The following is a 25,337-nucleotide window of genomic DNA, read 5'->3' on the forward strand; positions in this document are numbered from 1 at the left end:
GTATAAAAAATTATTTTTCTAAAAATATTTTCTACTCTCTAACCAAACACTAGAAAATATTTTTCGCAAAAAGGTTTTCCCTCACCAACCAAACAAGGGAAAATAAGTGATAACAACACTCATTTTTCATGAAAACATTTTCTAAGAAAACATTTTCCTCCATACCAAACACACCCTTTATTTCTTTTCGTTTCCCCCTAGTCTTAATCTATTAGGCTTTAGCATGTCCCAAGAACTTGATGAACAGATGAAAACGTCTTTGTCTTTAAGGCTACTTTATTTATTCAATTACAACTGAATTCCTGCAAATGATGATACAATACGGAGTTTCTTGGGCCCTTACATTCAAGTAGCTCAACCCCAGATCAAAATAACTCCTATTTGTCCTAGAGTAACAAGTTAGAATCAGAGAGAGAAAAAAATGTGTACAAACTATTGGTATGCTAATCTGATTCCTCTAGCTGTTCATTCTCAAGTTCTTTCACTCGCTGGACTGCTTCTTCAACACTTCTTGATAAATGATCAGTGTGATCCTCAATGAATTTCAACAACGTTCGTAGTTGTTCTTGGTAAGCTGCACACCTCCGCTTACATCGCTGCCTCTCATTATAAAGTTCAAGGGTCAGCTCTCGAATTCTTTGATCCTTCTCATCCTAAAACAAACAAAATCGTAAGTCATTGAAGAAAAAATTATATATAAGATCACGTGTGGTGAATTCTTCCACAGAAATAAAGAGATCATCTTAGGCAAAAGATTTTTCAACAGCTTTGAGTAGGGGCAATAGCAGAATGATTAAGTTCCAACATAGTGCATTTCCTTATCGGAAATGGTCTCTCTGCCCTTCCAGGGTAGGGGTAAGGCTGCATACATCTTACCCTCCCAAGACCCCATTTGTGGGAATTCACTGGGCATGTTGTTGTTGTTGTTGTTGTTGTTGTATAGTGCATTTCCTTGTTGCAAAAACAAAATAGACCACAGATAAATTGGCCTGCCAATCGAGTCATTCTCCCTCTTTCAAACATATATAACAGAGTATATGTAAGTATGCTTGCTGTAGTACATGAACTCAAATGTCAATTCCGTGGGAAACTGGTCTGCTGTCAGTCAACTTAGTATGTGTATTGACATTCATAAGTAGAACCGTAACTTGTCAAATGCATCATACGTAATTCTGTTGAATGCCTAGTTGCTTATTAACATTTACCTGACTGACCAATTTTCTTGTAGATCCTCGCCACGGAACTTTACTCGGCGACATTAAAGCGTGATTATGCTCTTTTACAAATTTTGTGACAACCCACTTGCTTTCCCTTAAAGCTACTCTCAGGATGGCAGGACAGCCTTCTCGAGTTGCAGGTGGCGGAGGAAGAACTCTATCTTTCCTATGAATATATTTTTTCTCACGAAAACCTTCTTTCGAGCAGACAAAATCCTGTCCAATAACCACATTATTGATCCGAGACCGCCGATTATGATGAATCCGCACGGTAAAGCCTATCCGCCTGCCATATGCCATGTAAAAGTCTCTAGCATCATCTCTGGAGTTGAATTCCATGCCAATCTGTGGCTCAATAGCATTGTCACTTGATGTTTGTTCTCCATTTGAATGCCCTAAGCATTTATCATCTTCAGCGACATACATATCCATGTCTGTTGTGAGCTCTTCGTCAAAATAACCATGATCATCATTGCTCTCAACTGGTGGAAAATCTTTTCTTTCATCCAAACCAAATGCAGGGCTAGATGGGCTCCCCATTGCCACATCAGACTTATAAAAGCCCATAATCCATCATTCCTGCATATTTGGAGCAGAAAAAGGAATCAAGAGGAAAGCACAAAATGGAAATAAGTATAAACAGAAACAATCTCATGGACTCATGGTGCACCATTTTGACCACAGACGTAGAAAACAACAAGGAAAAGAAATTGCAAAATAAAGCATTTTATGCTCTTGGAGAATCAAATAGTACGTGAAATGAGGAAAATATATCTGATATGCATCATCCATCAAGCTGTCATTCCTGTTTTCTGAAACTTGAGGACTAACTAAGAAGGATTCAAGTAACAAGGATTGCCTATCAGACATGACAAAAATCTAATGATGATCATACTCCTTCACATACACTTTCTAGAAGCGTTTCAGGGTATTACTGATAATCAAGTCAAGTACAAGGAGGAAGTAGTGTGCACACATGATAATTGTATTAAAATTGATTAGGAAATAACCACCACGCACAAAAGTTTCTTGAATAGATTCATATGGTTATCCTACGGGGTCCTGCCGTCAGATATCAAAAGCTTGAACTGAACAAAAGCAATATATGCATTGTTCTACTTTTCTGTTTCCCTTCATTAATCAAATTAAACAAGCAAAGAAGTAGGAAAATGCATCAAAATTAGGTCACTGAAAGCTAAAAGCTCAACTCAGAGCACAATTGTTACAAGAAAAACAAACTCAAAAGTTTTCTCCAAACACAAGCTTGCATAATATTCACATTCTTATTCATTAAAGGGGAAAAAGATGCCAGCACAGAACCGTCCATTTTCCCTTTTAAGATGGTCAATACACACAATTACAACAACTCATTAATTCACACCATTCTCACCTCAACCAAGTAAAATACCTCCAAGTCCACCTAGTTGAGTTTCTTGAGCTAAATTTTAACTGTAGCAACAAAGCCTAATACATCCACAAAAGATTCTAAAAAGGAGTCATAAAACTAAAATATTCCTCCTATATCAATCTGGGGATTATTCAAGCTCAAGCTAACAAAATAAGGACTCGACTGAAAAAAAATGATAAGTGGACAAAGTAAACCCTATTTACTTGGATATCCAAAAGATTCCAGCTTCATTATTTACTGACTGATCAGGGGGGGTTGTTGGGTCTCTAAATCTAATTAAGAACACAGGAGCAAGAAAGGAGTTTGTGGGTCTATAATGTTTCAAGAATTGGCGTCCACAGAGTGAAAAAAGAAACTCAATTCAACTTCTGAAGTGCTAACCAACTCTTTCGACTAAAACGATGAATGATAAGAAGAGGAAAGAGAGAGAAATTGCTTTACCTACGACATCATCGAGGTCATGTGCCGCTACAGTGACTTTTTCTTTTGTTTTTTTCGTTTATCTGCTGCTTCCAAATATTCATATGTGACCCCTTAAAGGCGATGTAATACATTCGAATTTATACATTGGTGAGAGAGCAATTTTCTGATTTTTGGTTTAATTATCCATGTAATAGGTTTAGACGGTATTTAGATTTCGAGAGTCAAATTGACCGCAATTATTATTTTTTACGTTATTTTTAAATATCTAAATTTTATTTTGAAAAACTTAAAATTCTATGTTCAAATAAACTATTATAATTAAAAAATTTGAATCTCAGAAAGCAAAATGTGTTACATAAATTGGGACGGAAAGATACTACTTTATTAGAGTTAACTCAATTTTGTCTTTAATTTGAGTTTGTTATTAATCTGTATTAACTATAATATTATGAAACAGTAAATTTTCTATAGCAAAAACAGAAACAGGGAAAAAAAACATAAGTAAAGCAGAAACTGGAAATAATCAGAAATAGAATCTAAAAATATATCTTGGAATGAAATCGAGCCCACTGAAGAAATTATTCCCATCAAATATCCGAGGTGTTGGAATATTATCCTCCCAGGATAGAACGATTTGACTCACCAGATCGGTACCTAAAACGCTGGTGAACTGCGAACCACTCAATGGCTGTAAATCACACTGGATTTTATTTATGCAGAAGAAGAAGAAGTTTGAAGTTCAGAAAATTTCGTAAGGAAAAAATCTTGGATCAAAGCAAATTTATAGCCATTTTCTGCCACTGTTTCTAAAAGTTTGCAACCTTTCAGAAACAACCATGGATGTTTGAACAAGCATGGATATTTAAAATTATCCGAAAAAGAAATGAACCGGGTCACGGGTCGCGCGCGTGGATCCTGGGTTATTTCAGGTTGACTTTTGCTAATTAAATATTGGATTTAATAATTAAATTAATTAATTAAATAATTAAAAGAAAATTTATCCAAAAAGATTAATCAATCAATCTTTGATCGAAGCTGAAGCCGAGCCGAGCAAGCCTTCGAACTTTCTGTAGTGAACTTATATCGGATATACTCGGTTAATCGTTAGATTTGATATCTTTGAACCGCCGAGCTTTGTCATATACCTAGACAACATAAGTCACACAATTAGCCCTTAACCATCTATGATTCTTATGGTTGTGTTCGTTTCAGCCATGAACATCGCCTGATTTCATGAGTGCATAGAGAATGGGCATTTACTTTCATTTCCCTTGAAGCGGCTTACACTTCGCACCCACATAGGTGATTTCTAAACGTGTAGTCCTATAGACACACTATCTGGTCATTTCCTGCCAGACTTAGCAAATCATTAAGAAGCTTTAAGCTTTATTGACTCATCAAAAATCCTTAATGCTTTACTCTGATTTCTGAACATTGTCTTCATCACGAGAATGGGTTGAGTTATTTGACAATGTTGAACCGCCATTCATAACTTTGTTTGATCTCTTTGAACCTAACTCTTGGGATCTCCAGTCTGCTAGGTAGAGTTACCGCCATGATGACTCTTCCTAGGTCTTAACCCCATTCCCTTCGATGATCTTCCAACTAACTCTCTAGATAGGCCTTTTGTAAGTGGGCCCGACACGTTATCTCTTGACTTCAATCGTGATAACACCACTAGAGAGTAGTTGTCTAACGGTATTGTGTCTCCGCCGTATGTGACGAGATTTTTCGTTATACATAACGCTCCCTGCCATACATATTGCTGCTTGACTATCACAATGTATACATATAGGTGCCAAAGGTTTGGGCCAAAATGGAATATCTTCCAAGAAATTCAGGAGCCATTCAGCTTCTTCACCGGCCTTGTCTAAAGCTATGAATTCAGATTCCATCGTAGAACAGGCGACTTACGTATGTTTGGATGATTTCCAAGACATTACTCCACCCCCAGTTGTGAAAATATATCCACTCGTGGATTTAACTTCAGATGATCCGGTAATCCAATTTGCATCACTATGTCCCTCAATCACGGAGGGATATTTGTTCAGAGCATAGTCTTGGGTATGTTTCAGATACCCCAAAACTCGTTTCATTACCATCCAATGTAATTGATTGAGAACTTGTAAACCGACTCAGTTTTATAATAGCACATGCTATATCTGGTCACGTACAATTCATGATATACATCAAACTTCCCAATACTCTTGCATAGTCCAATTGTGAGTCACTTTTACTTTCATTCTTTTAAAGTGCATTACTCACGTCAATTGGAGTCTTGGTAATCTTGAAATCCAAATACTTGAATTTGTTAAGTACCTTTCAATGTAGTGAGACTGTGATAATGCTAGACCTTGTGGAGTCTTGTGAGTTCTGATTCCTAAGATCACATCAACAACTCCTAAGTCTTTCATGTCAAATTTGCTAGCCAGCATGTGCTTAATAGCATTTATATCTGCCATATCTTTGCTCATTATCAACATGCCATCAACATATAAACAAATAATGAATTCATGACCTGGAGTGTTTTAAATGTAAACACATTTGTCGCACTCGTTGATTTTAAAACTATTTGCCAACATTGTTTGATCAAATTTAGCATGCCATTGTTTGGGTGCTTGTTTAAGTCCATAAAGCAACTTAACAAGTTTGCACACTTTCTTTTCTTTACTAGGAACCACAAACCCCCAGGTTGTTTCATGTAAATTTCTTCCTCCAAATTTCCATTTAAGAAAGCTGTTTTAACATCCATTTGATGAATTTCAAGACCATGCACGATCGCCAATGCCACTAACACACTAATAGATGTTATCCTCGTTACTGGCGATTAAGTGTCAAAGTAATTAAGGCCTTCCTTTTGTCTATAATATTTTGACAACAAGTCTTGCCTTATATTTGTCAATAGTGCCATCAACTTTCATTTTCCTCTTAAAGATCCATTTCGAATCTAAAGGCTTATTTCCTGGAGTAAGATCAACCAATTCCCATGTATGATTATCTAAAATCGATTGAATCTCACTATTGACTACGTCTTTCCAAAATGCTGAATCAGAAGATGACATAACTGCTTTGAAAGTTTGAGGCTCATTTTCAAGCAAGAATGTCACAAAATCTGGTCCAAAGGAAGTAGATGTTCTTTGACGTTTGCTACGCCTTAGATCCTATTCACTTGGAGTATTTTCCTTTAGTTCTTCATGTGGTCGTTTAGATCTTTCACTTGACGACTCGCATTCATTTTTATACGGATAAATATTTTTAAAGAATTCAGCATTCTCTTATTCAATTACCGTATTAACATGAATTTCGGGATTATCAGATTTATGAACCAAAAACCGACATACTTTACAGTTTGTAGCATATCCAATAAAAACACAATCCATATTTTTTGGTCCGATTTTTACCCTTTTGAGTAAAGGTACTTGTACCTTGCTAAACACTCCCACACTTTGAAATATTTCAAGTTAGGTTTTTTTTCTTTTTATTTTTCATATGGAATAGATTGTGTTTTGCTGTGGTGTACTCTGTTGAGTATTTAGTTAGCTATAAGGATAGCTTCCCCCACAAACTTTGCGGTTAGCCGGAACTTATTAATAAAGAATTCATCATTTCCTTTAATGTTTGATTTTTTTCTTTTCGCAATTGTCACGCCCCGACCTCGGGAGCGCGACCGACGCTCAACCGAGATACCCCGGCCGAGCAAGCCTACTAGATGCCTTCTACCCAATCTTACCCATTAACAATATAAGAATCAATACAGGTGATAGACATGAGAAAAAATCAAATATTCCTCATTCTTTTTCCATTACTCAAAGGATATTCATTTATGATTCCCAAAATATTACAAGTTTATAGATGTAATGAAAAACATGTTTGCCAAATACCAATATTTATAGTTCAATTTCCAACATCGAATACCACCCACAATCTGTCTACGGAGCCTCTAAGTACAACAGAAAAGAAGAATGGAAGTGCCGGCAACAAGGCCACAATTCTACCTCAAAACATAAAGTACAACGTCAAATGACATGAAACTTGGAATAGAGTAGGGCTCGCCAAAATCTACTGAATAGAGAGTAACTACTAACGAGGATCAAAACCGCCCGCTGACAAACCACATGCATCCATTGAAGATGCAGCGGCCCCGGCAAAATGGGACGTTAGTACATATAGAATAGTACTAGTATGAAAACCAAAACACCTATTCAAGGACTTAGAAATACAATATGAATATGATGAATCATGGTAACAATAAAAGGTTTAGTTAGCCGTTAAAGCCACAATAAATTTATTAAAAGCTTTCAATAACATTTATAAATTCTTAAGTCGGGGATCCTCTACCACTACCTTTACACAAAGCGGCCCTGGCGCCTCACCCCAATGTATGCGGGTGGAGGTGAAATCATGACACCCTCAACGCTACACAAAGCGGCCCTGCCGCCTCACCCCAATGTATGTGGGTGGAGGTATTTCACAATACCACAATTCCTACACGAAGCGGCCCTACCATCTCACCCCAATATATACGGGTGGAGGTGTATCACAATCTCTACACAAAGCGGCCCTGCCGCCTTACCCCAATATATGCGGGTGGAGGTCTATCACAATACCACAATCTCTATACAAAGCAGACCTGCCTCCTTACGCCAATATATGCGGGTGAAGGTGTATCACAATACTACAATCTCTAAACAAAACGGCCCCGCCGCCTCACCCCAATGTATGTGGGTGGAGGTATAATCACAATACCACAACTCTAAATTCTCAAAACGATAATAGTTTGTAAAAGGGGTTCTCTTCCAATCAACTGTTTGGCACGTTTGGCCTTAGAAAGAGTAGGTTCATAAGGTTTCATCATATGAGAAATAAGTGTTTGATTACATTGATTTCATACAAGGTTTTCTTCCCAAGAAGGGGGTATAACATAATTAAGTCACAATAGAAAATCTTTAATACATCACTCATTCTTGAAATACTTTTTCCCAAAAAGGGCAATACACCATTTCAACTTATGAATATATATATAAGATCTCAAAACACTTTGAAAATACTTACAAGATATAGAATTAATTAAGACGGCCACATTTGGGCATGACCTGAACACATAAGCTTTTAGGTACATCTATTTTGGAAGTCAATTTGGAACAGTTGGATTAAGGCCTATTTCATAACCTTTCTCACATCATTTTATTTTCTCGGAACCATTGGCCACAAGTATAACTTTCATTCTTGGCATGTTGGCCACACCTTATATCTCCAAATTATTTCCTTCATTTTCAAGCATCCTTATAGATTGTCAACAACAAGGCATTTCTACTCAAGACTTTAAATATACATTTGAGCAACTGACCAAATTAAAGGTGTTAAGCACATGTGATTTCTTACACAATTCGACATGCTAGTTTTCATTAGAATCACGTTTTCAAATCATAATATATTAACCCACAACCAATGCTTAATCACCTTCTCAAATTGTAACTCAACATAACAAGTATATTTGGAATAAAAATTGAGCGCATATATCTCTTGACACAAGGCTTATTCGGAATAATTAATTTATAATGAGTAACACGGGACTTACAAGGCCATTGTGGGGTTCAATTCTAAAAGAGGAGTTTAGCCAACATACCTAAAATTCGCCCCTTAATAATACAATGATGTTTCACCATACTAAACAACTTCAATCTACAACAATGCAACACAATTGCACCAATATTAGCAAGATTTCTATACTTTAAGTCATTTAAACTTTTTATCAAATATCTAGTGTGCATATCTTTCTACAACCTCCTCCAATGGAATTTCTTCACCTAACAACCACCTTTCACACCAATGATTCACCTCACAATCGTCTCTAGGCCATCCACAACTTCCATTAGCACATGCATGCCCAACAATTCACTTCCAACCCATAAATCTTATCAATTAATTTATTTTATAATCTCTACAATACCAGCACAACCTAGGTTAGGCATTTGTGGCTTCCAATCACCATCCCATAAGTCCTAACACATATTTCATACATAAATAATCACCATGAATTAGTTAGAGATGGTGGACATACCTCTCCATACCTTCAGTAATAAGGGTTTCATCCTTACTATTAAGTAAATAAATATAACAATATCGAGTATAATCGTCAATAAAGTTATAAAATACTTTTTTCCCGCCACGAGATGGTGTTGACTTCATATTACAAATGTCAATATGAATTAAGTCTAAAGCATTTGAATTCCTTTCAGCACACTTGTAAGGATGTTTGACAAACTTAGATTCAACACATATTTGATATTTTGATTTATTACACTTGAATTTAGACAATATTTCTAAATTAATTAACTTCCGCAAGGTTTTGTAATTGACATGTCCTAAGCAAATATGTTATAAATCATTTGACTCCAATAAATAAGAAGAAGCTGAATTTTTATTAATACTGTCAACAACCATTACATTAAGTTTGAAAAGGCCCTATATGATATAGCCCTTTCCAACATACATATTATTTTTGCTTACAACAACTTTGTCATATACAAATACATTTGAATCCAATCTTAACAAGTAGGGAAGTTGAAACTAAATTTTTTCTAATAGTAGGAACATGAAGAACGTTGTTGAGCGTTAACACCTTGTTGGAAGTCATCTTCAGGAATATCTTCCCATAACCCTCAATCTTGGTTGTTGAAGTATTTTTCATGGAAAGCTCTTCTTCGGGACCAACAGTAGAGTAAGTAGCAAATGCTTCTTTGACAGCACAAATATATCGAGTGGCTCCAGAGTCAATCCACCACTCCTTCGGATTTCCAACTAAGTTACATTCCGAAAACATTGCACACAGATCATCAATGTCATTATTCTTCTCCACTATGTTGGCCTGCCCCTTTTTCTTATCCTTTTTCGGGAGATGTCAGTCAGGGGCTTTGTGACCAGCTTTTCCACAATTATAGCAGTTGCCGTTGAATTTTTTCTTATTCTGCTCCTTAGTCTGCCGAGAAGACCTCTTCCTTTTCTTGTTTTTTGGAGCAGCCTCTTCAACGATATTCGCTCCCATAATCGTTGAATTTCCATGCGACTTCTTCTCGGCTGTTTTGTTATCCTCCTCCATCTTGATACGAATCACAAGATCTTCCAACTTCATTTCTTTGCGCTTTTGCTTTAGATACCTTTTGAAATCTCTCAACGAAGGAGGCAACTTTTCAATCATTGCAACCACCTGAAATACTTTATTCACTACCATACCTTCAGCCATAAGGTCATGAAAAATAAGTTAAAGCTCTTGAACTTGGGTTCCAACGGTTTTGCTGTCTATCATTTTATAGTCTAGAAACTTGACAACCACAAACTTTTTCAAGCACGCATCTTCAGTCTTATACTTCTCTCAAGTGCATCTCACAATTCCTTCGAAGTATTCATAGCACCGTAGACATTGTACAAATCATCCTCCAAAGCACTTAGCATATAGCCTTTGCAAAGAAAATCTGCTTGTTTCCACGCTTCAACAATCATAAATTTTTCATTATCTGGCATTTCGGCGGCAGGCACTGGAGGGTCTTCATTGGTGAATTTCTGCATACCAAGTGTGGTAAGCCAAAAGAACACTCTTTGTTGCCATCCTTTGAAGTTGGCTCCAGAAAATTTCTCCGATTTTTCCACCGGTGGCACAACAGTTCAGCTTGACGAGGCTATTATCGTTGCCACAATAATCGCAGAAGGAATTTCAATTTCAATTGCCATTTCTCACTGTCAATAGTTGACAAACAACAACAGAATAGTTTAATTAATGGCAGAAAAATAAAACAGTAAATATTACTATAATTAATAATAAACAGTACTTTTAATAAACAAAATAGAAGTTCTTATATACTGTTTCACAAGAAAACGATGAATTTTTTATGTTCTTCAAATCGTTTCTGAATTATGAACTTTAATACTCCGATGAGGTTTTTATATCTTCAAATTAGAAACAGAAAAATTTACAAGGAGTAGAAAACCACAAATGTTTTAATCTCCAGAATCAGAATACAGATTAAAGTATAAAATTAATTTCCTTAAAATTGTTATTAGTCTGCATTAACTATAATATTATGAAACAGTAAATTTCCTGTAGCAAAAGCAGAAACAGGAAAAAACAGAAGTAAAGCAGAAACTGGAAATAATCAGAAACCAGAATCTGAAAATATATCTTGGAATGAAATTGAGCCCACTGAAGAAATTATTTCCCTCAAGTACCCGAGGTGTTGGAATATTATCCTCCCAGGATAGAACGATTTGACTCACCGGAATATCGGTACCTAAAACGCTGATGAACTGCGAATAACTCAATGGATGTAAATCACACTGGATTTTATTTGTGCAGAAGAAGAAGTTTGAAGTTCAGAAAATTTCGTAAGGAAAAAATCTTGAATCAAAGCGAATTTATAGCCATTTTCTGGCATTGTTTCTGAAAGTTTGCAACCTTTAAGAAACAGCCATGGCTGTTGGAACATGCGGGAATATTTAAAATTATCCCGGGAAAGAAATGGATCGGGCCGCGCAGATCCTGGGTTATTTCGGGTTGATGTTTGATAGTTAAATATTTGAATTAATCAATCAATCGATCTTTGATCGAAGCCGAGCGACGACGACGGCGCGAGACTTACCTTCTTTCCAAACACCAAGGGAAGTCCTTTCTTAATATAAGCACATTCTCTTTTCTTTCCACTACCAATGAGGGACAATTGCTCGTTTCCAAGGCATAAGGGAACAACTCAGTTTCCCTTCACATTTCTTCCCTCCATTTCCCATACACCAACCTCCAATCCCAACAGAGTTCACTTAAAAAAAACATAGATAATTTCTCACATAAATGCTACTTAGTAGAGGTACTTATTTTTACGTACCAAATAAAACTCCCAACATATATAAGCAAAACACGACTTCGAAAGATAGGAAGAATCACCTGACATTTTTGTCACTTTATTGACCTCTAGATTATACCCTTAAATGGCAACATGTCCTTGAACTTGACTCCTTCCTAGTAGTAAATGACAAAGGGAACTTTACAACAACTAAGTAGGAGTATAAGTATTTCGTTTCGGACTAAAGTAGTACAAAAGATTTAACTTAGACTTTCGAATGATTTACGGGCCTATGTTACTATTTCCCAAAGAAAAAAAGGAAAGAAAGGAAAAGAGGCTACAGAAGCTATCCGCCATTTGGAGAGACAATTTTTCTTGATTCCAATTCTTTCACACTTTTAACAATGTCGTTAATGTTCTTTGATAGTTGATCTGAGTGATCCTCCATATCTTTCAAAACCATAGCTAGCTGCTCTTGCAAAACAGCAGATCTTTTACGCTCCTTCTGTAACTCTGCTGTTAATTCCCGGATCTTCACATCTTTATCATCCTGAAATTGGTCCACCGAATATCAGGAACAGCACAGGCACATCACACAATCAAACTGTTTTTTCTTCTAAAGAAGATGATATTGCCTAATAGGAAAGAGCGGAGGGCAGGGGGAAGCAATGACAAAGCACTAATAGAATCTTAGAAGAATTTAGCAACAACCCTTAAAGCAGTGATAAATCACTAATGGAAATATTAGAAGAAATTTGCAACACATCTTTGCCATTTTAACTGCAATTCATGTGTCCATTGGGTTTCTGCGACTGCAGTACTGCACACATTTTTTTTTGGTTCAATTTACATTCTGCAAATTATATGTATAACAAACTAATGCTCTATTTATTCACACAGCGAAAGAGCCCCTCTGACACCAGTTGACCATATGCATTCATTATTCCAAAGAGAGCAGTTACCACATGTGGAAAACCATACATGCACAATATGCAGATATCAGTATTAAATTATTCCAGCTGTGTGACTTTCACAGTATAAAATAAGGAAGACAGAGCGATTATACAAAGCCAAGCCTTTAGCCTACCAGCCCAAAAGGGTTCAGCGATTTTGCCACGAAATTTCTGCTATTTTTAAGTGCATTAAGTAGGATGGATAATCTTATATACCAGCATTTTCGAAAAGCTATGGAAAAATATCAGAATCGATGTGGACTAAGGAAAGAACAAATAGAAGCAAAGGAGCCACGTGGGTGATAGCCACTAGTTGAGAGATTACAACTTAGTCATGTCGGAACATCAACATTAGGTCTGACGTCTGCTTAGGGGTCTTTTTAGTTGGTTTGGAATTATAAGTGTAAGTTAAAAATACTCAAGTGAAGAAGAAATACTATATTTGAAGACAATTTTATTGCTCTTTGAAGCAATATCAGGTCTGCACATAAATTATGCCAAGAGTCGGATTCTTTCAGTAAACGAGGTGCCCAACATTAACGAAGGGGTGATTGAAAAGTATGCCTTTGGATGCCATTCACATAGAATACAATATTTGGGAAGGGGTGATTGAAAAGTGTGAAAAGAGACTAGCAAATTAGAAAAGACCATACTTATCTTGGGGGAAGGTTGCTTCTAATTGATAGTTTCTGCACGCACTAACGACTTATACTATGTTGCTCTTTCCTCTACCAAACAAGGTGGAGAAGAGAATCGATAACTTAAGGAGGGATTTTTTGTGGCAATGAAACAATGACAAAAAGTCTTTCGATCTGGTTAAGTGGGAATGTGACATCGGCAAGAAGGAAGGCGGCTTGGGAGTCAAGAATCTAAGGGTGCACAACAATAGTCTTCTTATGAAGTGGTTATGGAGATTTTGCAATGAGTGCAGGCAGATGATTAGAGAGAAGTACAAGATAGAAAATTCTTGGATAACGATAACATCGAGGCACTCATATGGAGCTGGGAATTGGGAAAAAGTTAGAAACGTATGGAATATATTCTCAGAACACATGTACATCAAGGTAGACGATGGTAGAAAAACTTTATTTTTGAAAGAAAGATGATTAGGACATAGCCCCTCAAAAATCAGTTCCCTGCCATTTTCAACATAGTAAATAATCACAATGCGACTGTAAAAGATTAGCGGTGTACCCAAGGATGAAACATTTCCTTGAGAAGGTGTAGTGATTTGGAAATGGAGGAAATGAGTAGTTTTTTGCAGATGATAGAGAGTTTTCAAGTACAACAGTTAATTCCAGATAGGATAGTTGAAAGGAACAAGGGCGTGGCCTTTTCTCAGTGAAGTCTGGATATCAAGTTTTGTCTCAAAATAGACAACAAGAAGTATGGCCATGGAAATCGATATGGAGAAATAAAGCACCTTACAAAGTAGAATGTTTTTCATGGGTAGTGGCCAGAGAGGCTTGCTGGACCCAAAACAATCTACAAAAAGATATAGCTATTTGCAACAGATGTATAATGTGTGATGAAGATTATGAAGACGCAAAACACTCATTCATCCATTGCAGAATCACAAACCAGATCTGATACATGCTCTTGAATTTGCTTTAAGTTCAATGGTGCGAGCCAGAATCTCCTAAAGACCTGCTGCATTGTTGGAATTGAAGAGGACTAACGAAGGACGACAAAAAATTGTGGAACACCAAACCAGCAGCAATATAGTGGACTATATGGAATACAAGAAATCAGAGATACTATGAAGACAAAAAGGAGAATATTTGTAACTTAAAGCACATATGTTTAGGTCTTTTAGCCTTCCAGTGAGAAAATGAAAATGTACAGGAAGTAGATACTACTCATCATTGCACTCTTTGGATGCTATTCTTTAATTAAATTTTGATTACATTTTCAAAAGAAAATTAGTCAAGTGTTATAGAATTCCTAATTTTGTCTTAAAAGGACAATTATTGAATATTTGTATGAAGTTAGCCAAATGGAGCAGAATGGATAAAGAGGATCAATATAGATGATTCCAAATAGTTTAGGATTGAGGCATAGTTGTTGAATACGAAAAGATCAATTTATCGGGATAAAGACTTATTAATCAATAAATCTAGCTGATTAAGCTGAATATGTATGACAAGAGGCAACTAACTAAGAGATATCAATCAAGTAAGCTTATACAATTTGAGAGTGGATCGCTTAGTCACCAATGATTTATGCACTACCCTCAGAACCTCAAATGATAGCCACATATCAGATCTAAGATAAAGAAAGTATCTGTAATAGATCCTTCATGGATTGGGTTCATACGTTCACATATTTCCCGCCACTGTCTATGGTCCAACCAATAGCTATCTGAGCCTATATCAACAGAAAGGAAGGGGAATTCGCGCTCAGATACTGGCTGAAAGCGAGGTTATAATCTATGTTAATAAGGCCCTGTGAGGATCCAGGTAGGACATGAGCTCGAGCTAAAGACAATTTATAAAGGGTCATACTTGTTGCAAATGTTGGGCCCAGAATGTACATTAGACAAATGTATCATCCTCCACTGAACGAAAGGAACATTACCTAGCAGACATATAGTGCCAGTTAAGTAGACCACCCTTTGTTTGACTAACAGTACTGCAACTGTAATACCCTAGTTGACAAATGAACAGACAGATGCAGAATATTGACTTAACATGTCAGCTGACATGGACTGATATCAGAGTCCTTGAGACTTGATGGTGCATGGGATAGACAGACTAATGGAGCTGAGACTTCAAGCCTGATGTGCGAAGGACTTCGAGAGGGGATCTTCACCATTGTGTTCATCTTGAGGACTAATAACAGAATCGGGTCGAATGAGGGCGGACAAACAAAGATAGACACTAAAGAGATGTGGTGTCGCTCTAGCAGTCACCAAAAACAGACAGAATTGAAAGACTTTTTGAAAATAGAAAAAGAAATGTTTGGTTGGGAGGCCAGTCTTGCCTTAGGTGGAAGCCATGTAAGTCTGGGGATTGTGTAAGCACGGATATCATATTGAAACAATAGAAAAGAGTTATCGAAGTGGTGATTAACACAACATAATAAGGCTCCTTGTACAAGAGATCTGAAGAAGTTTCTTAATTCTTGTGAATCTTATATTTGGAGAGTAATGTGATCTGAACTTTTGAACCAAGAATCCAGAGCCAAAGGAAGAAAACAGCAAAGTTCAAATTACCTTGTTCACCCAAAAACTTTCCGACAATTACCTTGTTCACCCAAAAACTTTCCAACAAAGTTCGTGAAGTGTGTATTTGCTACCTCGAGAACACCGCAGATCCTATTATCTAAGCGGTCAATCGATCATAAGAGTTGAGTCTCTCATGCATTCTTCTTCCCTTGGCTCTGGTTCTTGATTCAGAAATCTTAGATCACATGACCGGTAATAGACATCTATTCTGTTTGACTTTAAACAGTAACAAATTTTTGGTTCTCCTGTAGTTTAGCCTTTTATTATATGATAAGAGAAAAGATTTCACAATGTCATTGCAATAGAGCAATATCTCCTTCACTAACAAGCCCTTTGTGCTCCATTGCAAGGAAGCTGCTTGCAGGATAAACATTTTGGACTAGAAGTTTCTCTAAATTCCTAAAGCTAGAAGTATTGCCGAACAGAATCCAACAAGACATTCTTTGAATAGCTTCAATAATTTAGTGCAAATATGAATATCTAGTAAGGAAGGGGTAACAGTCAATGCATTGCAAGAACTAGCTTATTTTCCATGGAGAAAGTCATGCCACACTAACAGGCATCCTAAATTGCAGTGAACTAAATATTTGTAGAAGAGGATCATTATTGGCATCAGGTAAGAACTCAAAGATGAAAGACATGGAAGCGGTGATTATGTTTTAGCAACAAAGCGGAACAAGAAAGTAGAAGTTGTCAACTTAAGTCTCAACCGGTAAAGTAAACCGCCGACTTCTGTTCTAATAAATGTGAGAAAAAGAGAAAGGAATGATGGCAATAAAGAGAAATGCATTTCATACAAAACAGTGTGTAGAGAACTTGAGAAGTAGCTGTGTAGAGAGAATTGTCTTTATATATGTCAACAACCAAATTTCATCAATTAGTTTGAAGTACTTACCGGTGTTTGACACAAGATTGAACCTATGCGGGTATTAGCAGGTTTAACAACCAGTGGATGATTGTGCTCCTTCACTAATTTAGCAACAACCCATTTTCCAGATTGTTCTTTCTTCACTATTATCATTGCCTTACATCCTTCCCTAATTGCTCTGCACTTCCTTTGTCCATTCTGATTTTGTCTACTTTTACTGAAACCCTCTTTATTACACACAAGTCGGCGCCACACCAACTCCCCATTACGCATAGATCGACGAAATGCATCTACTCTCATGACAAACCCCAAATGTGTCGCATATGTGCTATAGTATGCTTTAGCAGCTTCTTCTGATTCAAATTCCATACCCACATAAGGTTCCAAATTCGGACGCCCTTCAGCTTCAACACCATTTCTGGTCAACTCCTTCCCACTAGAACTCTCTACCATCTCCCCATCATCTGCTGTAGTATTGTTTTCATCCACTGCCATGACACGAGAAAAATACAGAAGCAGAATAAGATCGTGAAACAAATATCAGAAACTATCCGTTGCTACCTACAATAGCACAACTTTAATAGATCGTCGTTTCAAGATCTGTATTTGCATTGCAGAAATGAAAGTGGCAGAAGAAAGGAAAAGGTAAAAACTCTTCTTTTTTTTCTTTTTCCGCAAATTTGGTTAAGGGGATATGCTTCAAATTCCATACCGACATAAGGTTCCATATTCAAACGCCCTTCAGCTTCAACACAATTTGTGGTCAACTCCTTTCCACTTGAACTCTCTACCATCTCCGCATCATCTGTTGCATTATTGTTTTCATCCACTGCTATAAGTCGAGGGCGAAAGTACAGAGAGCAAAATAAGTTTGTGAAGCAAATGAGACACTATCCGTGGATAGGTAAAATAGCACAACTTTTATAAACATTAAATCGTTTTAAAGAAAAGAAAGTGAGAGAAAGGAAAAAAAGGGAAAAACTCTTCTTTTTTTCTCCGTAAATTTGTAAATTTGATTAAGGGGTTGCCCCCCAGGGCTTAGTTCAAGTGGTAAAAGGTTGAGAGACTTGTGACTTAGGTCACAGGTTCGAGCCCTGCGCCATGCGAACTAAGTCTGGTATTTAAGTAGAGAAGGGTAAAGGGGCAGTGTTACAAGCATTTGGGACTCAATAGGCAACTCGGTTAGTTGGAGCAGCGGTTCAGTTAGTTGGAGTAGTTAGCCACATCGGCAAGTTATTAGCTGTTAAGAAGAAGTTAGAACTTAGAACTGAAAATGTAAATAGGGATCAGCTGTATTTCATTGATTGTTCAATTGTACATTTCATGACTGATATGAATAAAACTCTCTCCCTTCCTCTCTAATTCCTTCTCTGTTCTACATTCTCCATTGCTGTACAGCTCGAGCTCTGCTCGTGCCACAGTATTTCTCTTCTTGAACAGGTGAGTTCCTGAAGAATATATTAGGCGCGCCCACTATCCTCGAGTTTCAAAGGTGGTGGTTGGTCCTAAGGGTTGGCCCCAGATGGATTTCTCAGTCATAAAAAAAAATGATTAAGGGGTTCTGAAAACTTGAAACTTTAATCCCTAAATCTGCGAGCCTAATTCAACCAATTTGTAACAGTGATCTATGTCGTGCCAATTCAGAAAGAACCAGAAGTTCTTGTTTCAGGCACATCATTTTTCCTGTATCCACTTTCCAAATTATGTACCAACCAGTCCTACATAACACAAAATCTCACCAACGACCAGAATTTTATCTCCGCAACTATGTAGCAGACCTTACAACCAACGAAACACTATTAAGTATTAACTCCTTTTGATTATTCCTTCAAATTCTTGGTTTAAATTAGTTATTTACTACTATGAATTTAGCAATTCACTAAAATAAAATAATGGAAATGTGCTTTAACAACAAATGCGGCTACTTACTAGTACAATATACAGATCGAAAATCCAATTGTCACTGATAAATGTGCTGCTTATGGTTAGAGACTCGAGCAGGTTGTGTGCGCTGAAAAAGGGGGAAGTGTCTTCTCCGAATTTTTGCAGAAGTTTTGCAAACACCACGTAAAGCTAGAAACTTAAACAAATATTTTGCTTTTAGTTTTTTCCATTACATGGAATTTAACACCCTCAATGATACGACTAAATAATGACAATGGTTCAAATTTATGAAATGACCCTTCAAAGATTGTCTTTTTATTTTATATCCTTTACATGCACCATTATTAATTTGACATAAAAAAAAAAAAAAGAAGGGAAAAGGTCCAAAAATGATCTTGTGGTATTCGAAATAGATCAATTATAACCCCCGTTTAAACTTGAGTCCACAAATGACCCTGCCGTTATAGAATGAGTCTAATAATGCCCTTGTGTTATTCGAAATGGATCAATTATAACCCTCGTTTAAATTTGAGCTCACTAATGACCCTGCCGTTAAAGAATGAGTCTAATACTGCTATTTTCCTCAGTTAGTAATGATTAGGGCTGTAAATGGATATTTAAAAACCGACTAAACCGACAGAACCATACCGTGCCGAACCGATTTTTAGGTTTCTTTTAATAAAACCGTAGGTTTTTATATAAACCTATAATTGTACCAATAATTAGGGTAGATTTTTTATTTTATAAAAATAAACCGAAAAAATATCGAACCTACCGAATAAATTTACATGTGAAACATATATTTATATATTAAGTTTAAAAATAATAATATATTAAAATTTGTACATTATTTAAATTAATGCATTATTATTTACAAATATAAATATTAGACCCATTCTTTAACGGCAGGGTCATTAGTGGGCTCAAATTTTAAACTTATTTGACCCATTCTTTATAAATATTAGACCCATTATCATTTTTAAACTTAATATATAAATATCGAACCGTACCGAATAAATTTACATGTGAAACATATATTTATACTGGGTCTAATAATAGGTCCGATATATTTACATGTGAAACATATATTCACATGTAAATTTATTCGGTATGGTTCGAATATATTTACATGTGGAATATATATTCACATGTAAATTTATTCGGTACGGTTCAAAATTTTTTCGGTTTATTTTTATAAAATAAAAAATCTACCCTAATTATCGGTACAATTATAGGTTTATATAAAAACCTACGATTTTATTAAAAGAAACATAAAAATCGGTTCGGCACGGTACGGTTCTGTCGGTTTAGTTGGTTTTTAAATATCCATTTACACTCCTAATCATTACTAACTGAGGAAAATAGCAGTATTAGACCCATTCTTTAACGGCAGGGTCATTAGCGGGCTCAAATTTAAATGAGGGTTATAATTGATCCATTTCAAATAACACAAGGGCATTATTACACCCATTCTATAACGGCAGGGTCATTTGTGGACTCAAGTTTAAACGGGGTTATAATTGATCCATTTCGAATACCACAAGGTCATTTTTGGGCCTTTTCCCTAAAAAGAAACATGTGCAATAAACCCAATTGACCTACTAATGAGGTTCTTTGCCCAAGAGAATTTTATTTTTAAGGTTCGAATCTAATAGGAGTACCTCTTATTAAGCATAAAATAACCTTTATCATTTCATCATACTCGTGGTTAATATTTCGGAACCAATAAAGTATAAAACTTTGTGTATGTACTAAAATTTGTGTTTAAGATGTTATTCCTTGTCCATGTTCTATGTTCATTACACTTATGTGTACGGTCGAAATAGATTTCGGCCTCCGTACGTTTAATTAGTGGATTAGTTAACTTATCATTTGTTTGAAATAACGTAGTACTTATAATCTCACAATAATCTCATTCTCGAACTTACGTCGATTAACTTACGACGAAACTTTATCGTACGAAAATAAGGGATGTAACATCTCATTTTCGAGATTTCATTAATTTATTTATGGCGTACTTTCACATACGAAAATATGGGGTGTAACACCTATGTGCTACATTTATTTTGAGTTCGAGCAAGCACTCACTTGACCATTATGCCTACGGGCTACATTACTTCGAGTTCGAATCATTCACTCGACTACTAAGCCTACGAGCTACTTTTCTTTCGAGTTCGAGCAAGCACTCACTCGACCATTACGCCTACGGGCTACATTACTTCGAGTTCGAATCATTCACTCGACTACTAAACATATGGGCTACTTTTATTTCGAGTTCGAGCAAGCACTCACTCGACCATTATGCCTACGGGCTACATTACTTCGAGTTCGGATCACTCACTCAATTATTAAAGCCTAAGGGCTATCTTACTTCGAGTTCGAGCAATCACTCACTCGATCATAAAAGTCTACGGGCTAATATACTTTGAGTTTGAGTTCGAAACAATCACGCACTCAATTATCAAAGCCTAAGGGCTATCTTACTTTGAGTTCCAAACGTTCACTCGACTACTAAAGGCTACGAAGGCCAAATTCGATGAAATCACCTAAATCCTCATGAAAACATCCGCAAGGCATGAATGAAATCTTCACGAAGCAAGTCAGTAAAAGAAAAAGATATTTGTATGGATATACAAAGATGGTTTACATAAATAAATGCAACATAGAAGAAGCTAAGGGCTAAGCTTCTGGGTTATCATCGAGAGCGGTCTCTTCTCCAACGGGCTCCCCCCCATTTTCGGACCCGTTCTTGCTACCGTCATCATCATCGCCATTAGAAGCCAAGGCTTCAGCATCAACATCAAGTTCTTTAGCCCTTTTTATCTCTTCAGCAAGGTCGAAACCTCGAGCATGTATCTCCTCGAGGGTCTCCCTCCGAGACCGACACTTAGCAAGTTCGGCAACCCAATGTGCTCGAGTATCGACAGTATCCGCTGCCTCTCTTGCCTCTATTTGAGCAGCCTCGGCATCGGCCCGATACACGGCAGATGAGTTCCGAGGATAGAACAAACAAGCCTCGAGCTCCAAGATCGATTGATAGATCAGCTCGGTATCATTATCGAGCCCATAACCAAATCGAACCGCAAGGCAACGTGAAAGTTATCGGAGATGCACAGATCGATTGACACTCACCCTGAAAGTCGAACTCAAACCAAGGCAGGGGCTTGACCCAATACCGAGCTCGAGCCAGTATCAAGCTCGCAGACAAGAGCCGTTGCAACCGCACTAGGGGAGAGAATCTTGGCAGGAATCGAGGAAGAGACAATTCAGATAATTCATCCACTACGTATTTTTTATTGTATATAAAGTAGGATCCCTCTACTATAAATGGGGCATAGATTGTAAGCAGAGAGGGAGGGTAACAAAAGATTTCTTCTCATATTGAAAGATATCCCCTTGTGTTTATTTTCCTTTATCTTATTCATTCTTCTTCTCACTATTCTCATTCTCATAGTCAAAAATACATGTATTTCTATTTCTCTATACGATTTGTATCAAATTATATCACATATCCTTAGAACCATACACAAATTTAACTCTATCCGATTTTTCGGGTAAACAGTTTGGCGCCCACCGTGGGGCTAAGTGTAACAATGGTTGTTTGATACAAATCTACAATACACACCAGTTTACAACTTCAAATCAGCAATGGCAAACCCTCGATTGGTGTCTTTACCTATCGACCACGAAGCCGGCCTTCAAGACGAAACCAACAACTTAATACCCAAGGCCGGAAGGCCATTTAACGATGTCACTGAAGCCCGAGTCGAAGTACCTGAAATCTGAGTCGACGTACCGCTGGATGTCAATTCACAAGTGGCTCTTGAGGCGAACCAACGCTCCGAACCAGAAAAAAATTATTTAGGGCGGAACTCGATCCGTAGCTCGAGACACCCATAATGTGGAGGAGATCGGAGTCAGCTTACGGATGATCTTCGAGATGTTACAAGCCCAGCAAATAGTGACAACTTAGTTGCAGAGCCAAACTCAGGTACAAAGCAGGTCGGAGCCCAATCCGCTTCGAGAAATCACCCACAGAACGAAGCCAGCCATAGTGAAGTCAAATGAGCAAGAATCGGGGACTACTCCCGAAATTGCTAAATTGCTCGAGGAACTCGCAAAGCGAGTCGAAGAAAATGATAAAAAAAATAGAAACATATAACTCTAGGGTCGATCAGATCCCGGGAGCTCCACCAATGATAAAAGGGTTGGATTCCAAAAAATTCGTGCAAATACCTTTTCCCTCGAGTTCGACCCCAAGACCAATCCCCAAGAAATTCCGTATGCCCGAAATTCTCAAATATAATGGAACGACCGACCCCAACGAGCGTATCACTTCTTACACGTGTGCCATCAAGGGCGATGATTTGGAAGATAATGAGATCGAATCCGTATTATTAAAAAAATTCGGTGAAACCCTGTCAAAGGGGGCAATGGTATGATATCATAATTTACCATCTAACTCTATTGATTCTTTTGCTATGCGTCTAGATTATTTCGTAAAAGCACATGCTGGAGCAATAAAGGTCGAGACCAGAAAGTCGGACATGTTCAAGGTAACACAAAAGGATAACGAGATGCTAAGGGAGTTCGTATCTCGTTTTCAAATGGAACGAATGGATCTGCCACCAGTCACAGATGATTGGGCTGTTCAAGCTTTTACTCAAGGTCTGAACGAGCGATGCTCGATGGCTTCACAGCGGCTGAAGCATAATCTGATCGAGTACCCAGCTATTACTTGGGCCAATGTGCACAATCGATATCAATCCAAAATAAGAGTCGAAGATGACCAGTTGATTTCTAGGTCTAAAAGAACTACCAAGCAAAAGTCGACCAGAGTTCAATACCGGCCATATAGCGGAAATCCCCCAAGCCCGGTCTGATAAAATGGCAATCAACTACCAAGCAATTGGAACGTGTAAAACCTAAAATGATACTACTACTGAGTATCCGAGGCCTATTTACAATCAACCTCGAATACTCGGGGGGCTCTATCATAGAACATATCTGTGACGATTATCAAGTTCGGTGCAAAGGAAGTTACTTCATTATTTCATGACAAACAATGTCTCGACAGTAAACGTTGTAAGAGCCAAATGGTCAAAACGAACCATGCTCATGTAGTTGGCCCGAGCCCTGATGCAAAACATGAACGCATGTATAATGACTTGCAAAGAAAGCTCCCTTCTTTACCGATATCTTATATCCAAGATTCATTATGCAAACATGATCGAGTTCGAGCAAGCACTCACTCGACCATTACACCTACGGGCTACATTACTTCGAGTTTGAATCATTCACTCGACTACTAAGCCTACGAGCTACTTTTCTTTCGAGTTCGAGCAAGCACTCACTCGACCATTACGCCTACGGGCTACATTACTTCGAGTTTGAATCATTCATTGGACTACTAAGCCTACGGGCTACTTTTATTTCGAGTTCGAACAAGCACTTACTCGACCATTATGCCTACGAGCTACATTACTTCGAGTTCAAATCATTCACTCGACTATTAAGCCTACGAGCTACTTTTATTTCGAGTTCGAGCAAGCACTCACTTGACCATTAAGCCAACGGGCTACTTTTATTTCGAGTTCGAGCAAGCACTCACTCGACCATTATGCCTACGTGCTATATTAATTCGAGTTCGAATCATTCACTCGACTACTAAGCCCACGGGCTACTTTTATTTCGAGTTCGAGTAAGCACTCACTCGACCATTACACCTACGGGTTACATTACTTCGAGTTCGAATCATTCACTCGACTACTAAGCCTACTGTCACGACCCAAACTGATGGGCCGCGGCGGGCACCCGGTACCTTACTCAACCGAGTACCAATGTAACGTATTTTTCTTATTACATCATCATATACACGTGACATACAAGCCTAATAGGCCAACATCATCATTTATAAACTCAAAACATAGGCCGACAAGGCCGTACAATCTTTCACGTACACGGCATATGTCTGCAAGCCTCTAAGAGTACATAAATATCATAAAGGTCGGGACAAGGCCCCGCCATACTAATCAGTACATGTCCTAATCATTCTGACCACATAAGCTACTCCGGAACAAATGGAGTGTACCAACATCTTCCGCTGAGTTGATCGCCTACTTAGAGGACTCTCGACCTGTCTATCGAGACCTGCGGGCATGAAACGCAGCGTCCCCAGATAAAAGGGACGTCTATACAAATAATGTACCGAGTATGTAAGGAATGAAAATCGGTAAATAATAGACATGAGAGAAACATGGAGTAAAAGACTCGATATGTACGTCTGCATAGCTCTGTGAATCATTTTATTTTTTATAACATCATGCATATGCGTATAAATGTCATACCATGCATAGGTATATCTGTTCATAACATCATCAAGCCTCTGAGGGAATCCCATCATATCATTTCGGCCACTGTGGGCAAATCATCAACATATACCAGCTGATCAGGTGGTGGTGCATATATAACGACATAACCTTTTTCCATATCCCATATACACTCTTTAGGTCATTTTTGAGCTATTA

The 25,337-nt window shown here is 37.5% G+C and overlaps 2 protein-coding genes across 6 annotated transcripts; both read right to left on the reverse strand.

Moving 5' to 3' along the window:
• Positions 1 to 258: 258 nt before the first annotated feature.
• On the reverse strand, positions 259 to 3,156 carry LOC107775403 (putative protein FAR1-RELATED SEQUENCE 10). Of its 3 annotated transcripts, none has more exons than XM_016595126.2 (3): positions 3,067 to 3,156; positions 1,206 to 1,796; positions 259 to 653 (listed from the first exon to the last, which is right to left on the reverse strand). In XM_016595126.2, the coding sequence occupies exons 2-3, from the start codon at positions 1,782 to 1,784 to the stop codon at positions 444 to 446; spliced, it is 789 nt and encodes a 262-aa protein (XP_016450612.2). In that variant the 5' UTR covers positions 1,785 to 1,796; positions 3,067 to 3,156; the 3' UTR covers positions 259 to 443. The 3 variants fall into 3 exon arrangements, with proteins under 3 accessions (XP_016450612.2, XP_016450613.2, XP_016450611.2); XM_016595127.2 differs by lacking the exon at positions 3,067 to 3,156 and adding an exon at positions 2,829 to 3,046; XM_016595125.2 differs by lacking the exon at positions 3,067 to 3,156 and adding an exon at positions 2,608 to 3,045.
• An 8,811-nt stretch (positions 3,157 to 11,967) lies between these two features.
• Positions 11,968 to 19,069, reverse strand: LOC107775401 (uncharacterized). Of its 3 annotated transcripts, none has more exons than XM_016595123.2 (4): positions 18,856 to 19,069; positions 17,639 to 17,758; positions 16,954 to 17,414; positions 11,968 to 12,429 (listed from the first exon to the last, which is right to left on the reverse strand). In XM_016595123.2, the coding sequence occupies exons 2-4, from the start codon at positions 17,718 to 17,720 to the stop codon at positions 12,226 to 12,228; spliced, it is 747 nt and encodes a 248-aa protein (XP_016450609.1). In that variant the 5' UTR covers positions 17,721 to 17,758; positions 18,856 to 19,069; the 3' UTR covers positions 11,968 to 12,225. The 3 variants fall into 3 exon arrangements, with proteins under 3 accessions (XP_016450609.1, XP_016450610.1, XP_016450608.1); XM_016595124.2 differs by having other exon boundaries at positions 17,639 to 17,731; positions 18,856 to 19,044; XM_016595122.2 differs by having other exon boundaries at positions 17,639 to 17,755; positions 18,856 to 18,993.
• Between the last annotated feature and the right edge of the window lie 6,268 nt (positions 19,070 to 25,337).

The sequence above is a fragment of the Nicotiana tabacum genome, chromosome 19 (genome assembly GCF_000715075.1).
Source record: "Nicotiana tabacum cultivar K326 chromosome 19, ASM71507v2, whole genome shotgun sequence".
NCBI lineage: Eukaryota > Viridiplantae > Streptophyta > Magnoliopsida > Solanales > Solanaceae > Nicotiana > Nicotiana tabacum.